The 18,759-nt window shown below is 38.1% G+C and overlaps 1 protein-coding gene across 8 annotated transcripts in view; it reads right to left on the bottom strand.

Moving 5' to 3' along the window:
- Window positions 1-18,759, bottom strand: part of CACNA1D (calcium voltage-gated channel subunit alpha1 D) — a 331,172-nt gene that overhangs the window by 79,261 nt on the left and 233,152 nt on the right. For 5 of the 8 annotated variants that reach the window (XM_030570209.1, XM_030570210.1, XM_030570211.1 and 2 more), the window contains 3 exons: window positions 17,583-17,741; window positions 14,901-15,011; window positions 6,214-6,297 (listed from right to left, as the gene is read on the bottom strand). In XM_030570209.1, coding sequence (XP_030426069.1) covers window positions 6,214-6,297; window positions 14,901-15,011; window positions 17,583-17,741 — 354 coding nt within the window. Of the gene's footprint in view, window positions 1-6,213; window positions 6,298-6,616; window positions 6,701-14,900; window positions 15,012-17,582; window positions 17,742-18,759 lie in introns of all 8 variants that reach the window. The other 3 variants (XM_030570212.1, XM_030570214.1, XM_030570217.1) reach the window with 2 other exon arrangements.

Raw genomic sequence — 18,759 nt, 5'->3', positions numbered from 1 at the left:
CAACTGAGAACAAACCTTTCCCTTAGACTTCCTGATCCAAATATTCACAACCTGCTAACAATCTAACACCACGTTTTTCTTGTTGCATACAAAGAAGTAAATATATCTCTCAATTACTTCAGTTATTATCTCAATAATAACTCTTCTGACATCTCTCATCTTGCAGTGAAAGTAAAGTGGCAAATAAACCTTCTGACTTCGAAAATGCAAATCTTTTAAGCCACACTACATCAAATTGCAAACAATGCAAAACTGACTATATCATGCATTTGAAGCAAACTGCAATTCTGTGATAAAATTTAAAATATATGTATCTACATATATGATGTGAGACAGTGGACATGAATAGACAATTTAGATCAAATGCTTCCTGTTATAGAAGTGTATCAAAGGGCACTACATTATGCCAGGGTGTGATGTATTAATTTATTGATATGACGCAGCAGGAAACATCTGAGATACAAATATATGGTGACAATAACATAAAAAAAGCATCTAAGTTGTCAAAATATCTTTAAAAACATGAAGGGTACAATAATGTTTTTTAAAAGCATAAAGCCAATGATTCAAATATGGCTGTTGATTTTTTTCATAATGTTAACGATGCCTATGGTGATCCTAATTCAAAAGCCAATCAAGTGCTTACATAAATATTATTCAGTAAATATTGGGAAGGATACATTTATGTAGTGAAATCTAATATGGGCATGGGAAATAATTATTTTCCCTCTAAAACACATGCATTTAGTACTATAATATTATATTTTAAATGTTGCATTTATATCATACCCATTGAAATAAGTTTGAATTGACCAGATTACTAAATGACTGTCCCTTATTTAGTAAGACTAACTAAGGCCCTAATCTTGGAAAGGGATCCATCCCTGCGGACCCTTATGTTCACATGGTCAGAGTTACCTTATATTATGAGTCATCCTGATAAAGTAACTCAATTATCATAACTTAACACCTCCATGAAAATAACTCAGAAGATAACTAATATTTTAGGGGCAGTGTGTGGATTAATTATTGCAATGTGCTTTGATGTGCTTAGATGGAAAGCTCTATATAAAAGTACAGTTTTCTGAACTATTCTTAGACATAAAAAGATAAATTTGCCCAAACAAGGCTTAAGCTGAATCTGCAAAATACGCACAAACAGTAAATGCATTCACAAAACCAATATTCACACGAAAAACATGTGTGATTTCAAATGAATACATGCAAACACCTAGTTATGCAAGTGACCCTCTAAGGCCAGATTCTGCCACTGTTAGTCACGCTGAGTAGTAGCTTACTTCACAGGCAGTCTCATTTAGTTCAGTTAGACTACTCCTATGAGTAACTGTTCCCCAATGTGAGCAAACGGTTCACAATCTAGCCTCATAGTCTGCATGTGCAAACATGGTTTTTTAGTACAGTTACTCCTGCATCTGCATATGTAAAAATGAGTAAATAAAAAATAAAGGCCTGATTCTGATCTCACACTGGTGTAAACAAAGAGTAACTCTGGTGAAGTTAAAGGGTGAAATCCTGACCCTACTGAAGTCAACGGAACTTTTGCCACCAGTGTAAAATGAGTGCAAGTGAACTACAACCCAAATGAGAACCTAAAGATCCCTTCTTCGTTTTGCTTGATTTGCAACCATAAATTTAAACTGAAAATTATTGGTAAGTCAATATTATACTATTTATAGCTCTGGAACGCTGAAGTGGTATTTCTTTATGCCCATAGGACAGCCTGGCCAAATTCTATTTCTATGGGGGATCTTCCTGGCTTGTCCTACTGCCCTGGTCCACTGATGGTTGCAATGGTAGATTACAAAATTTTACAAGTCTCACCTATGTTCATTTACAGACTCATAAATTCCAAGGTCAGCAGGGACCAATGTGATCATGTAGTCTGACCTTCTGTATAATATAAGCCAAAGGACTTCCCCAAAATAATTCCAGCTGGAACTATTTCGGGGAAGTTCTATGGCCTGTGTTATAGAGGAGGTCAGACTAGAGTATCACTATGGTCCCTTCCTGTTGTCCTTAGAATCTATGAAACCATAATAAACATAAGTAAGACTTGCAATATTTAAAAGAGGTGAGCTGAATTTGAATGGTTTTACTGGGGAAGTGAGAGCCAAGATTACTGGTACTGTCACCTTAGGCCCTGTTTCAGCAAAACACTTGAGATGTGCTTAACTTTAAGCATGAGATTAGTACCATTTGAACTAAATAAAAAAGATACAGTTGAGACCAGGAAAGTGAACCTTCCATATTTTTTAAGATTTTAGCAGCTTGTGAACAATCAAATGTTAATGATGAAAAAGTAAAGAGCATGTGAATGCGAAGCTCTTGTAGACAATCTATCAGTATACAATACAATGTGAACATGCTTCTGAGTCACCCACTGATGGTCATCCAAACTGTTTCTCAAGTGAGAAATGCAAAATGTAAAATAACCTTTCTGTAACCACACGCTCCAAATGTGTCCTGTAATTACATTTCAGAAATATTTATCTTTGATTGTCTTGTGGTTAAGTTACTTATGTTCAAATCCCAGACTGCAGTAATCACATTTCATGACTCTCAGTCACTGTTCTCTGATTTTTTAATGTTTTTTTTTTATTTAGAAGGAACAATTTAGATGACCAAGAAAGATCTTGTGTGTCATTGGAAACTCTGGAAAACAAAATGTGAACAAAGAAATAAAAAATATTATATGGCTTTAGTAGTGCTTTTATTATTTAAATTGCTATACCGTATATATATTTATTAATATATACTTGCCTCTAAAAATTTCTAAAAATAAAATGAACATGAAAACCAATTAGGTGGCAGAAAAGAAATATTGGCAGACAGTAGGGAGATTAACTAAAAACTAGAAACAACAACCGCAAATAGTGTATATCTATTGCTCTGAGGTTATCTATATCATAAAATGCATCAAGGAACACATGTGGTTCCTGGTCATGGCTTGATCCTGCAGAGTGTTTAAGCACTCTTGTGAGGTTTCAAGCACCCTGAACTCATCCTGACTTGCATGGGAGTTGAGGGCATTCAATATCTGATATGACTACATAAATCCTCTCCTGGACACTCTGTGAAAGAGAGGTTATAGGACCACAAGAGTCAATCTTCTGGCATCATAAATATTATCATAAAACTCTGAAATAACCATATCTTATAAAATAACAAATTAAAAAAATGACATATTTTACTAGATCTCATATTACCATCAGTATGACACTTAAATGAGAAGTCCAACCCACTCGAACAAGTTGAGTCAGGTACAGATCTCACACTAATGTAAATCTGAAGTACCTCTATTGACCTTTGGACTTATTCTGGAGTACACTAATGTAAAGTTAGTTTGTAGCCTAGTTATTTTCACAGAATGAGGCAATTTCTATGTGGAAATATATAGAAATGTTAAGCTGTTGGTCTGAACATCCCTATGTATTGGCGAGACTTCTAAGACCTTGCTGACACTGAGATTTAATCCACTAGTGTAGCTGCACCAGTGCAAACCCTTTATGTAGATATGATTTACACTGATGCAAACCAGTTTGCACTGGTGCAGCTTACAACTGTTTTTAACTACACTGGTGTAAATAGTGTCTATACTTGACATTTGTGCAGGTGCAACTACAGTGGTGCCTGAAATCTCAAAGACAAGGCCTTATTAACATCCTTGCGGTGCTACAAATATCCCAATATCAATCCATTTCTATCACTGTTAGAAAAAAAAAGTTGTGTTGTACATAACATGTTTGAGGATGCCATTGAAAAATGTTAATAAAGGGATTTTGAAAATATAAGATTCTAATTTTAAAAGTTTTGATCAGTTATATGGAGATGAACAAAGCAAGAATACTCACTAGAATCCAAACAGTAGCCATATAAAAGCCGAGCATTTTTATAGAGTCTACAGTAACTAATATTTCATGTTGGAAATGGGAAATCAAACCTAGAAACCAACTACAACATATTCACACTTTCACAAACAAATTAAGCACACTAAATGTGATACAGAGTAAAAACAGAGATGAAAAAAAGAGTCTGTTGTACAGTAGAAGACATCAACAATGAGACTTTTCTATAGTGAGAAGGCATGAAAGGCTCAGAAATGAAAGTGCTAACACTTTAAATCTAAACACAAAATACAGCGCATGCACTGAACTAGAGCTCACCAGTTTTATCTCGACAATTTTCAAGCCAAATACGTGAATTAGTACTAAGTCATAGAGTTTAGCACAGATGAAAACTTAACAGTAATCAGTTATACTTACAAGTAATGCTGTCAGATAAACTACTGTCAACATAGTGTTAACTGCAGACTATCATAATCATATCTCATTTACTATTTTCACTACCCCTTCATATGTGAATACATTTTGTAGCTTTGAGGGAAAGTAATTTTAGGTGGCCACATTTCTGTATGTCCCAAAAGTCATACTTCCCCATACAAAACAACATTTGTGTATGCAAGCTGGATAATAAATAACTACTTGAGCTGAACTTGGAAGTCCAAGTTTGGGGCTTCAAAAAACTTGGGCCTCGAAAAACCATCACAGGCAATTTTAAGCACACAAATGTAGAGGCTGCTTTTGAAAATCTGGCCAATGAAGCGCAATTATCTTTCAGAAGTGTGTCTATAAAAGTGGAATAATGGGGGTTCCATGTTCACTGTCCCATATGAACATCCAGCTCAAATTTACTCAGTCTGCTAGCAAAACTATTTCTTTCCCTTAACTGCCAGCTGTGCAAACTCTGCATGAAATCTGAAAGTTAAACTGTGTTCTTTCTGGCTTCTGCATCATCACCATTGTTCTCAACCCCCCCTGGTAGTAGTAGAAAGGGTAATGAGCAGCTTGTATACTGTATATAATTCAAAATATTCTACACTTGTCAAAACCAAATAAGAATGAAATTGTATTATACAGTAACTTAAAATTATTTTGATCATGTTTATTCTCTTATTTGTTAATTTTCAAAAATTTCTAATTCACACAGGAATTTCAAGTTCTTAGTACAAATTAGCAGATACCTACTATGTGCTGGTTTAGACATTTTAAAAATTATATTATAACCTGATGAAGCAGCATATTTGTTTCCATATCAGGTTTCAACATATGTATACATTTTATTAAATGTATATTACAGCGCTTATCAAATAGGCTAGAACGAAAAGCTTAAAGCTTTGCATATTATTATTGTCTCTCAACTACAACTATTCTGACTGACTTAGGCCCATCCCCATCACTCTTTTCTCTTCCCTTCTTCATGTCCCTTGAGGCACTAGGAAGGAAGAGATACTATGCTCCTCCACATGACTTTGACCAGCCCCTAAACAGGAGTACAAGAGACGTGTGTATGTAGGGGAAGCTACTCGTGTCCTCCCCTCCCCTTGCATATCCTCTCAAGAGCTGGCTAGAAGCTAGGCCATAGTTTGTTAGCTTTCAATTTATTCCTTCTCATAGTTTATCTTGCTTGGTGTAATTACAGTAAGTGTGATACAAACTAAAAAGAAAGCATCTTCTTTCTATATCTGCTACCCTGCATGGCCTTGGGAAGAGCTCTCTCTCTCATCCAGAATGTTTGTCAAGAGGCTGTGGCTCAAAATTTTGGCCAATCTAAAATGGGTTTATGGAATTCACAAACTTTTCAACCTGCATTGAAACTCCAGAACAATTTCCTGGAGGAAGGAAAGAGGAAAAGCAGTATGTGCTATGCTCTTTCTCAGCAACTGAGAGCACCCTAATTCCACCAGCCTGGGAGACATAAATTCCTAGCTCATTCTCAGACCCTAGGACTCCCACCTGAAAATACATGGCTTATTAAACTACTGACTCTTGAAGACCTCTATTAGATACCTGAGGGATTAGATCAAATTACTCACAAAAAATTACTGGGCTTCAAATTGAAATGGGTGTTAGCAACGATGTGTTTTTTTTCCTTATTTAAAAAAAATTAAATGATTTAAAATATATTCAGTACATATGTAGAAAGAAAAAATTAATACTCATTGTTTTACTATTTTATATCTGTGAGTGCATATATCTGTGTATCTATCGATCTACAGTTATAGCTATATCTGTAGCTGTATCAATACTTTAGTCTTTTACTCCAAATGTAAAATATGGATTTATGGGGCAAAGTTTACATTTTCTGCATTGATGACAGCAATTACTTTTTAGTGCATGAACAGTTGTTACTTACATTAACTTCTGTTATAGCAATATCAACGACGCTACCAACAACAATTAAGGCATCAAAAGTGTTCCATGCATCAGTGAAATAGTGCTGTTAGGACAAGCATTCAGCAGAAAGAGAGCAAGAGAAAAACACAAACAGAAAAAGAGAAGAAAAGGACAGTGTTATAACACAAAAACATTCTAGACTTCTCTGATGTACCAACATACAATCTTTCTGTTTGAGATAATCGGCAGTGAAAAAGGCTATTTATTTCCCATATCAACATAACTGAGCTATGACTGGCCTGTTTCTAAATTCAAAGTTTAGAAATGTTGGATCAAAATCTGTGACTTGTCCAGATGATGGAAATAGAGGGGAAACAGAGATAGAAGTGGGGACTGTGGGAATTAAGCTGAGGTATACTCACATCGGCTTCACTGAGAACGACGTCTACTATGCTGCCAATAACGATGAGGGAGTCAAACGCATTCCAGGCATCACTAAAATAGCCCTGAACAGAGCAGGCAGGGTGCAAATGTTTGTGATTACACATGAAATGTCAAATATTTGCATACTTCTGTTTAGTTTTGAATAAACAGAAATTACTTAAAACAAAACCTGTGATCTAATGAGAAAACAAAACAAACAATATTGCCTACTGAAGGAAAAGTATATTTCTCTCTCTCTCTCTCTCTATACTCACACGTATAAGTATATATAGCAAATATATGTGTGTGTGTGTGTGTGTGTGTGTGTGTGTGTGTGTGTGTGTGTGTGTGTGTGTGTGTGTGTGTGTGTGTATATACATACACAAACACATATCTTAAAGCACTGACGTGGCAAATTGGCATTATCTCAAACTGTTTATTAGACTCTCAGCAGTGTTGTAACAATTGTTACTTACACATCCTGACAGGTGCTAACAAAATAACTTTGATGTTGAAGATATAGGTCCATCCATGCTGGGAACTCCTTTGTGTTGTGATTTCCTGAAAATCTGTGACAAGGGTCAGACACTTCCCTTAACTACATATCCTCAATTCCCATTCAGATAAATGAGTTTGTGCATGAAGATCAGAGGGTAGAATTTGGTCTTATATAGGTAAATTAATCATTTAATGCAAAGAGTTAGGGCTTAGAAATTCAAATGTCTACATAGCAGCTGGGAGGTATGATTCCTAGCTTGGATAGACATACACTTGCTAGCTCTTTTTAAGCTACCATGCTAAAAAATAGCAATATGGCTGGGGTGGCATAGGTGGTAGCTCAGGCTAGATGCCCTAGCACAATCCTTGCTGACCTCCTGGGTACATACTCAGCAGCTAGCCCAAGTCACCTCCCATGCAACTGCCCACAGCTGTTAGCACACTAACTTGAGCAGAACCAAACTTCTCAGCTGCTGTATAGCTCTACTCAAATTGTGTTAGCATTTAGGGCCTGATCCTGCACTACTGAAATCAATGAGTTTGGTTTTGATTTCAATAGGAACAGATCCTTAATGATGCAGCTCCAGCTACTACACTGCAAAAAATTTATGTAAATCACTTAATTCTGTTTCCTCAGACCCTTTCTGACTTTAAATATATCCCATTAATATAGCCTATATATGTTACTGATGCACCAAATGGTCATAAAATAGTAGGAATGACTTAGGGACCAATTCATCTCTGCCTTATGGGTCCCTCACACCAGGCTGGCTGGCACAAAGAAGGATTTTAACAGAAATATTGTTGAGGTATTTCTCTTGGTTAAACTGGGATTAAATCCACGCACTGATAACAAATCCAGATGTCGAATATGACTCTACAGAAAATATAGATTATAGATTTTCTCTTATAATTATATTTGGGTCTTATCTGGTTACTGAAGAAATCCAGATGCTCTACTGCAATTTCTTCAGATTTCAATACAATGAAACCTATGGGATGACCATATATGTTCATTTTTCTCATATAAACACTGTTTTGCCAGCTAATCTCTGCTAATGAATCTAGAGTGGACACCAACATACACTTTGGGAGAAATCTTAAAGCAATCTGGATCTCCTACTGATGTCAATAGACTAGAATCCTGGGTCAATTAAAATATTAGGAAAACATCTATTAGCTTTTTGGTTTTAGTGCAATTTTAAAAAAATAAATGTACTAAAACAGATAAACAATCAAGAGTGCTAACCCAAAATTAGTGTCTATACAGCTTTCTTATTAGCACACCATTTACTGTAAAGAGTTTTTTTTAAAAAATCAATAGATTTAAGTTGCTCTCATAACACAATAAGAGATATTTCTTTAATTGCAGACCTAAGCAAAATGAGATATACATAAATGAGATAATTATATATCTCATTTTGCTAATTTGTTTATCAAGATTTGGCACCTCCTGAAGTTTAGATATTTTTGACAAGCTTCTATGGTTGAAAATTTTTCACTCTGAAACGTGAAAATGGAAATTATGTGGAAATTCACTCTTGAGAATTTTGAACGAGCTCCCCGGGAAGGAGACAGCTCTGTAGAATGGTCTAGGCAGGGCAAGAAGCACAGGGCTGGGAGTCACAAGAGGCTGAGTTCCATTTCCGTCTCTGCTATTGTCTGGCTTAACAATGATCTACACTTATACAACACTTTACATATATTATTTTTAACTATCAACCATCCAAGGAAGAACGTAAGTATCATTGCTATTCCATATTGCAAGTGGGGGAAGGGCGTCAGTCTAGTCACCACTCATGTCCCTTTGTGGTGCATTAACTAGCTATCTGTAGTTGACCATCAATTCCAACGAAGTATAATTGGTGTATTTAGCATCCCAACCAATCACATCCAGTTCTCAAACCTATGCCCCACCCCTTTCCATGAACAAATCATTCCTAATATTTCTGTTAGATATCACGGGACACCACCTCGACAATACTGAGCATTACACTATACTGAGTCTACACGAGCACTTATGTCGGCAAAACTTTTGCCACTCAAGGGTGTGAAAAAATGCCCCCCATAGAGCCATTAATTTTGCTTGCATAAGTGCTTTTGTGCACAGCGCTATGTCAGCGGGAGTCCCACTGACATAGCTACTGCTGCTTGTTAATATGGTTTTATTACACAGATAGGAGAGCTCTCTCTCATTGACATAATGCGGCTACATGAGCGCTCTTACAGCAACACAGCTGTATCAGTACTGTAAGTGCAGACATGGCCAGGGAAGCTGCTCTAACAATATTATTTCATCCTTTTGTTTTCCTAATTTCTTCTATTTATTTTTTAAATAAATATCTTTACTGATTTTTAAACAATAATGCAAAATTATATATAATAAGAACAAACTAGAGACAAGCAACAGTCAGAGCTCTACAAAACCAAACTCCTGATGCACTATGCCATCTGTCCCTACTACATCTCCCTAAAGTATAGGACATAAGTGGTGTATAAACTGTGTGTTGGTCTCTGTAGAAGGGTAAAATATTATTTTACCAGACACTGCTACAATGTAAGCCACATAAATAACACATTCACATTTTGATTCCATATTGCTAAAATATCTTAAGACATGTTTATTGTATCAAATCTTTTCCATCAGTATAGACAAATATTGTTCAAATATGTAAAGCAAAAGCGAACAAAAAACTAAAAGATAAAGATGCTTTTGGAGAAGGGAGAAATGTATAAATGGACAAGTCACAGCAAATAAACATTAACACATAAATTAGTAGTTTTCACCACTGCAGTCACTCAGGATCAATTCACTTACTAGCCATCTTTCCTTTTTCCTTACAAAAATCTGATGTAAGACAGCATGGAAAATCATTACAGATTCAAGTAATGGTTGGCTTTCATGAAACTGCTTAAACAGTATTTACTGATGTATTACTTTAGATTTCATAGAAATATTTTCTTTCGTAATGTGCCAGGCACACTAGACAAACTGAGTTTGGCACTTGTGAAGAATAACTTGGTTTAATCAAGTCTTGCCTTTTAACTGACATTGCAAACTTTTATGCAGCAAATGCTGCAAAGTAAAAACAACTCCTAGGGAGTACCTAGGTTACAGAATTAAATACATTTTGATCTATTATCTAAATATTTTGGTAGTCACAATGCACAACTGAAAACTTAGGGCCCAATTCTGCCAGCTACTGAGCACCGTCAGGGTACATCTACACTCCAGTTAAAAGCCCGTGGCTGGCCCGTGCCAGCTGACTCAGGTTTGAGCTAAGGGGCTGTTTAATTGAGGTGTAGACGTTTGGGCTCAGGCTGGAGCCCGGGCTCTAGGACCCTGCAAGGGGGAGAGGGTCTCAGAGCTTGGGCTACAGCCTGAGCCTGAACATCTACACTGCAGTTAAACAGACTCTTAGCCTGAGCCCTGTGAGCCCAAGTCAGCTGGCACGGGTCAGCCACAGATGTCTAATTGCAGTGTAGACATACCCGCAATTCCCAAATCAGTCAATTAAAGTATAGGGCACTCAGTTCCTTGTTGCCAGATCAAGCCCTTAATATCTGGCACTCACTGAAGGTTTTCTATATTTCAGAACTGAAAGACAGTCTGCAGTATCTTGATTTTACATGCCACAATATTGTACCCAGAATATCAGTATATTTTAAACACCATTAGGTTTGAATGGGCTTTAGAACAGGTGACCATATCTTTTACAGTATCTGACTCAAAATGCTGAAGGGACACTGCCAAATAGTTTAGGCACAACATTTAATTAATTTATTTATTTATTTATGTGGATTTATATTTAGTACGGTAATGGAGTGTCTAGCTGATGCCCCTGAGAACTTTTAAAGAAGTACTAAGGAATGGGTCCTCAAAGGTATTTAAGGACCTTTGACTCTCACTGAACTCCATGGGAGTTAATTGCCTAAATAACTTTGAGAATCTAGGGCTAAATAAATAACCAACCCTTCTGTCAATTCCCCCAGATCAAGTCAAAAAACCCAGTGACAATGTAAACATAACAGAAATCAACCTCCACACAGCAACAACCCCAAACCAAAGAGTAGGTTTGCTTTAAAATTTGCATTTATAGACCCAAATATTAATAAAGATGATTTTACCAGTTAAAAAAAATGTCTTTTTTATATTTAGGTTTATAAATGGCATTGACCCATTTCCTAGCCTGTCATCTCATTTGCACCAATTAAAAACACAGTCAATAATATTCTGCTGTATAAGTAGCTTTAAAAAGGACACTTCATAATAAAAAGCAAAGGTAAAATCTCCAACTAATAACAAAAGCCACCTTAAAGATATTTAATGCCTTTGCCCCCTAAGATCTCTGCTTGTTAATCAATCTCAGGCAAAACTCTGACAACTTATGGTCCTTTCACCATGCCCTGCTTGTCAACAAATCAGGGCTCTGCGGGACCAGTGTGGGAACTGAATTCTGGAAATAAGGATCCTCTCTAGAAAATACCTTCCCTCCAACCAGGGGATCATTTCAGAAACATTCTGGGGAAGGCAAAGTTTGCTTTCCTAATGACTATATCCAAAGTCTGGAGAAGTAGAGGTGGTGGCAAAAAGTGGAATACATAATGGAGTATATAGACCCTATGAAAGGTCAGGGTGGGGAGAAACTGCATGCTTTACCCTATAGCAAATGATACCCCTGCCTCAAGCCCCTGGATATTCAAACATATAGACCCATGGTGATAATGTACCATCAAGAGCTCTTCTTAGGGGAAAGGCAGAGTCTCATAGAGTTAGAACCCAAACAGCACACGTCTTGCAGATCAGTATCAACATCTTAAATAGCATCCAGAGGTGAACAGGTAGTTCATGCACTCTACAGAGCACTAGGGTGACCAGATGTCCTGATTTTATAGGGACAGTCCCGATTTTGGAGGCTTTTTCTTATATAGGCACTTTTTACCTCCCACCCCTATTCTGACTTTTTACATTTGCTATCTGGTCACCCTACCGAGCACTGATGTGATGTAATGTACTGCCACCATAGGGCCACTGCATTTTGCACTACCTGAAACTTCTGACCTGTCTTCAGGGATAGTCCTACGTATAGCCTTTTATAGTAATCTCAGTCTTGATATCACAAAAGCATGGGAAAGACTCCATCTTCATGCTAAGCACAGATGGTATAAGGCACTTTGGACTATTAAAACTAGCTGAGACTTCAGTAGCCAATCAGCATACAGAACAGGGCCAGGACACAGAATCAGCATAATGATGACACCGCAGCCTAAACATCTTCACTCTCTCTCTTATAGTCTCAAACAATATTAATTTTAATGTGATGAAGCAGCTAGTATTTGAATAAGACTAGGGACATAACAATTAAAATAAATAAATACATATACATACTGAACAGGAAAATTTAAAGCAGAACCCTGTAGAATCTTGCAAGAGAAAGCCCTGGGGGTGTGTAGATGAGCAGTTATTCAAAACCTCACACTTTGGGTATGAATACCAGGTCTTGGTTATCCAAGAAAAAGTCAGGAGCCTAATCAGCCATAATCAGACTAGGGATGGTTTTAGCTTCGTTACCTTGAACTGAAAATAAGAAAAACATTCCCCAGCAGGAAATGGAACATGAAACATACCAGACCCAGTTGAGGAAGGTCAGTAAAACTAGAATGGCCAGTTTCACTTTCTGTTTATAGCCAATGTGCCAAATTCTGCTCTTATTTATGCTGGTGTAAACTGATCAGAGTAAATACAGATTTCATTGTAACTGACAGCAAAAGGTAGTCTAATTTCTTTTTCTGATTCCCATTCACTATCACAGGTGGACTGTGAGAAGTGAACAAGCAACATAGATGATAACAATCAAATTAGATTGTTACCATTTCTTTCCATTTTAATTATTTAAGATGTTATTAGAATCAGTGGGAATTAATTTTTAAGAACTTATGGGCCAACATTTTCAAAAGCAATAACTAGAATTTTGGATGCCTACAATTTTGGGTGCTCAGCTTGCGGCACTGGCAGGGATGAAAGTAACTGGGGACACTTACCGGTACCGGGGGTGGCTCTGGCCCCCGGAAGGGGTGGGGCCTTGGGTGCAAGGGGCAGGGCTGGGGGTCAGCATCCACCAGCCAGCCCTTGGACCGTATCACTCGCAGCTCCCATCTTGATTTAAAGGGCCCGGCGCTCATGATGCTGCTACTGCAGTAAGGGCAGCGGCGTCCGGAGCCTGGGCCCTTTTAAATCGCCAGCCACAAGGCAGCTGCTCCTGTCAGTGGCTGGGGGGGGGAGGAGGGAGGGGGCAAAAGAGGCAGAGACGTTAAAGTGCTGTGCTACCCCCCGCCCATCGGCAGCTCCGCTAAGGGTGGGGCACAGCAACATTAAAGCACTGCCATGGCAAAGGACCATCCTTAAAGTGCTGCTACGGCAGTGCTTTAATGTCCCTGCCCCTTTTGCCTCCCCTGTTGGTGGCTCTGCTGGTACAGACCCTATCGGCAGGGCCACCAAGGGAGGGAAGGGGTCAGCAATGTTAAAGCACTGCCACAGCAAAGGACCATTCTTAAAGTGCTGCCGTGCCAGCACTTTAACTTTGCTGTCCCTTCCCCTCCCCTCATCGGCGGCCCTGCCAGTAAAGACCGTACCGGCAGGGCCCACAACAGGGGAGGCAAAAGGGGCAGGTGCATTAAAGCACTGTAGTGGCAGTTCTTTAATGTGGGCTGGTATGGGCCAGTGCGGGTTCTTCGTGGTACGGAGTACCGGCCTGTACCAGCTCACTTTCACCCCTGGGCACTGGGCCTGATATTCAGAGGCTAACATCAAATGAAGTCAATGGAAATTTTTCAAAATGTTTGAAAACCAGGCCCAAAATGTCGCAAGTGGGTCATCCAAAAAATCGACGCATCCAAATTTAGGTCCCAGGTTATCACAGAGATGCCTGAAGGTAGACCTCTGCTTCCTCACAGAGCCCCACTAAAGTCAAAGATGCTCCATGTGGGCTCAGAGTACATCTGCATGTACCTCTTTGGAGGGTCAGGCAGGGGTGCTGGAACAATTTGTATAGTGTCAGTCCTGAGAGCCATTGAACCAAACTCTAAACCCTGTATATGATGGAAACCCTTCAAGTTGGTGGGGGAGGGAGAAGAGGGAGATGGGCAGCACTCCCAGCACCATGAATTTCACCACCTATGGGTTCAGGACCTTAATAACTCCTTTCAAAAATCTGGCCATTATGTTTAGTTTGACACTGTCCCTTTGAGGCAAGGAAACTAAAATGTCTACTCCAGACCCAATCTACAAACACTTTTATATCCGAGTAACCCCAGTAAAACTAAAGGAGTACTTGTGTGCATATTTGCAGAATCACACCCTAATCTGCATTTTATACACAAGTTAAAATCATATGGAGTCTTTTATAGTCAATTAGATTTTAATTTTTTTAGTTTATCGGTGTTTTTTAAACAATCACATATAATTTAGTACCTGTGTACATTATGTTTGGTAATGCTTGCAACAGGAAATTATTTGTCTGGGTTAGACAGCAACCTTTTCGTGACTTCAAAAATACTCCAGATCTCATCAATTACTCAGTAATATTTTTTTCACTGATATCTACATCTCATTTCCTGTAGATGCATATATACACAAATACACTATCAGATTAACACTTCTATGAAGATTTCACAGATATTTTACCATGAAAAATATGTAGGTTCTTCTCTTATTTGAATAATATATAACTAGTGGGAAATTCACGTTATACTTATATATATACAAAATCCTGTCTAATCACTTACCTTGGGTTTGAATGCAATGAGTTTCAAAACCATTTCAACAGTGAACACGCCTGTGAAAACCATATTCAGAATGTCCATTGCATCATTAAACAGCTTAGACTGTCCGTAGTGCTGTGAATTAAAATATGACACTTTTTAAAAATAAAGAATTAAAGAACATTAATTGAAAGGAGGCTGACATAAACCAACAGTTCACAATAATAAAGCCCAGTAAACTGTAGGCCCATTACTAGCTCTGTAAAAGATTGTTTGGCACATGAATGGACCTCAGATACAAGAATAAATTAATGACTCTTGTTTAAAAATGGATTCATCTCAGACTGGTTCTGGTTCAGGTACTGGATGGAACAGATTGCTCACCCCTACGTGTATATGGAGCACGTACTGTGGGATGGTGTTTGACTCAAGCATAATCTCCCAAGTACTCCTCTAGGGACAATACTGCCTCCTACTTGAGTTTTTTAGTGGTTAGTTATTACTAGAGTTCTTGTGCCCCTGATGTTTAAAATAGCTAAGTTCACATGTTTTTAACATGCAGTTTTTAGGTTGAAATATTCTTGATGTTATGACAGGCATTATAAATATAGATATTTTACAAACCTTAAAAGACTGTTCCAGCCATAACCTAGGCCAAGTATATCAACAACTGGAATAATACAATTATTTTTAGATGCCAAATATTAAAAAGGGACCTGACAGTCAACAATAGTATATAAGAAAGTACTAACCCTATGTTCCAGCTAAAGCCACAGAGAAAGAGGAACTGACGTACACACACAGGTGGGAGAGAGTAGTTCTTGAATTATGAGCATTAATCACTTAACAGAAATTAAGGCAAAAATAAATTTGAATAATCTTCTCCTGAAGCCATGATCCAAAAGACAAGAAATATGGATTCAGATAAAAAACTGTGCTTTAAAATGATCTATATAGTAAATACTACATAACTAGATAAACAACAGTAATTTCCCAGACTGAATATAATGAATTTTAAGGATTAATTACACAACTTTGTCACACCTTTTAGACCAGTGGTTCTCAAACTTGGGGTCGGGACCCCTCAGGGGGTCATGAGGTTATTACATGGGGGGTTGCGAGCTGTCAGCCTCCACCTGAAACCCCGCTTTGCCAGCATTTATAATTAATATATCAAAAAGTGTTTTAAATTTATAAGGGGGTTGCTGTGTGAAAGGGGTCACCAGTACAAAAGTCTGAGAACCACTGTTTTAGACACCTATTTAGAATGGCCTGTCATATTTTATTCAGACTATAATGCATTACTGTATAGTGATTGTAATCTTAACGGAGCACTGCCAGCATAAATGGAGATCACTGACTGATCATAAACAGTGGCACATAAACTGGATTTTAACAATTCTTTCTCTTTTGAAAATCTGTTGCATTGGAAGCAGAGAAGAGAGGCGACAGGTGAAAAAGAGACAACGTATATAGAGAAAATAGTAAGAAAGACAGGAAAAAACAAAAGAGGAGATAAAGACAAAATGAAAAAGAGGGAGAATATTATCTATTCTACCAATAAGAGCTCATATTTATAGTTACATAATGGAGGCACAGCCTAAGGAAGGGTTGAATGATGCATCAGAAGCACAGGAGTAGTAGTGATGGGCTGAATCCAGGTACAGGAAGAAAAGTGAAAGATAAAGTAAAAATGAAAGGACGATAAATGTTTCCTGACTACAATAATTTTTCAATTATGTTCATGGATGAGATGCCCAGACACACCCTCCTGACATTTCAGATTCTAAAACACCTCCAATTTAGATTTTACCCTTGATATCTCCTTTTCCTCATGTTATTCTGAATCAATGGTGGTCATAGTCTATAGCTCTTCTCCATGCCACACAGAGCACTGGGGAATTAGTAGCTTTCATATATACACTTCACGAGGCTCTCATTACAAATACATCTATTAATGGGTCAAGAGAGCCTGCGTTTCCAAAGATGTTGCTTGTGCCACAAAAGACATAGTTTTCTAAAACATTTGAAGAGAGATTGTCAGAAAAAATCAACACAAGAAACAGAAAGAATGGCACAGCATATGCATGAAATCAGCACAGAACAAACGCAAGTAACTAAGAGGAGCTGAAGTAATACCAGCTTGTGTTAGGCAAAAGAACAGAAACATGATAACATGTTTAGCTGGCTGAGGGAAACATGTCCATATAAACAGGCTTCTTTGTTCTTTCTAGATAATCTTCTGCATGAACAATCTTGGGAATGAACAAATGTATCCTAAATGAAATTACGCTGAGGTGCAAATTAGCACACCTAAAGCCCTAAAAGAGCACAAGTTACCACACATAGGATTTGAGTTTCAGCAGAGCACACTCAAGTGCAGATCAGATATTCACCATCTAAATGGCAAGATTACTGCAGACATGAAAAGTACCTACAGGAAGATATATTACCACCACGCCTACTACCCCATATCTTCTCAACATGTGGATCCCGGGGTCCAATACTGCGGTCCCTGTGTTAAATGTTTGTTTTGCCTGGCAGAGGATACAGGATTTGGCTGCTTTATCCTGACATGGAATTTTTAAAAATGTGTCACTTTATTAAAAAAAATGACAGGTTGACAGTGTCCTTTTAAGTCCTATTAAGTAACATCATATTATCAAAGGCTTCATACAGTAAACTGGCAGCTTGTTTTGTTCCTACCTGCATGGCCAAGCAAAGTGTGTTCAGCATGATGAGGACAAACATGATGTACTCAAATCCAGTGGAGTTCACCATATACCAGAACTTGTATTGGTAAGGATTTTTTGGAATGTATCTACGCAGAGGGCGTGCCTTCAAGGCATATTCCACACACTGCCGCTATAAAAGCAGAAACATCAAAAGTTTCAGTTTAGGCTTCATGTATGATTACTTCTGTTATAAATCTATGCATTGTATTTAGCAACTGAATATGACTTACTGTGAGTGCAAACAGTTAAAAAATACATAGAAGCCTAAGAAACAGACAGTGTACATATTTTTTATGGAATGTTTGCTAGTAAGCACATTAATCTGGCAGTTTAGCAGGCTCTGTTGCTTCTTTAAATTTGGGTTAGTAATATACACCACTTTGCTCAGTTGTATAAGAAAAAACATAAAATAATGCTAAGGAAAATCCTAAAATATTCAGCATTTATTTAGTGATTTGCATCTTCAGAGTGCTAAACAAACATTAATTAATACTAATGAAATTTTCCTATTTAATCTTAATTAATACTAATAAATATGGTTAGTCTGGTTATAATCTAGGCCTTGTCTACACTGGGTTTTCAGCCACCCATGCAGCTGCACCAATGTCAAACCTACAGTGTAATTAGCAACAGTGCAGTTTTGAAACCAGGGTAAAGTTGCACTAGTAAATTTATGGTGCACAGGTGTAAACCGTCCCTGAAATTGTGCACCCCAAGCACGTGCTTGGTTTGCTGGTGCCTAGAGCCGGTCCTGAGTGCAGCTACAATGGGGTCTGAAATCTAAGGGCCTGGCTACACTTGCAAGTTAGAGCACATTAAATCAGCCCTGGGCGCCCTAACTCCTGAGGTATCCACACTGGCAAGGCATTTAGACTGCCTGGACGCTGAAGCTGGAGCGTGCTTGGTAATCCACCTCCATGAGAAGCATAGAGCTTGCTGCACCCCAGCTGGAGCGCTGGGGTGTCAGTGTGGATGATGTGTTGCATTACTGCACTGTGACTGGCCTCCAGAAACATCCCATAATCCCTTCAAGTCAAGTGGCCACTGTGGTCATTGTTCTGAACTCGGCTGCAGGTATGCAGATATCCCCTTTCAAAGCCCGGTTTCTCACAGCGGCATGCTTAGCTGCTCCAGGCCATAAAACAAAC

Source organism: Gopherus evgoodei, chromosome 7 (assembly GCF_007399415.2).
Source record: "Gopherus evgoodei ecotype Sinaloan lineage chromosome 7, rGopEvg1_v1.p, whole genome shotgun sequence".
Taxonomy (NCBI): Eukaryota; Metazoa; Chordata; order Testudines; family Testudinidae; genus Gopherus; species Gopherus evgoodei.
The sequence above is the reverse complement of the archived record's forward strand: the minus strand, read 5'-3'. Positions and strand labels throughout refer to the sequence as shown.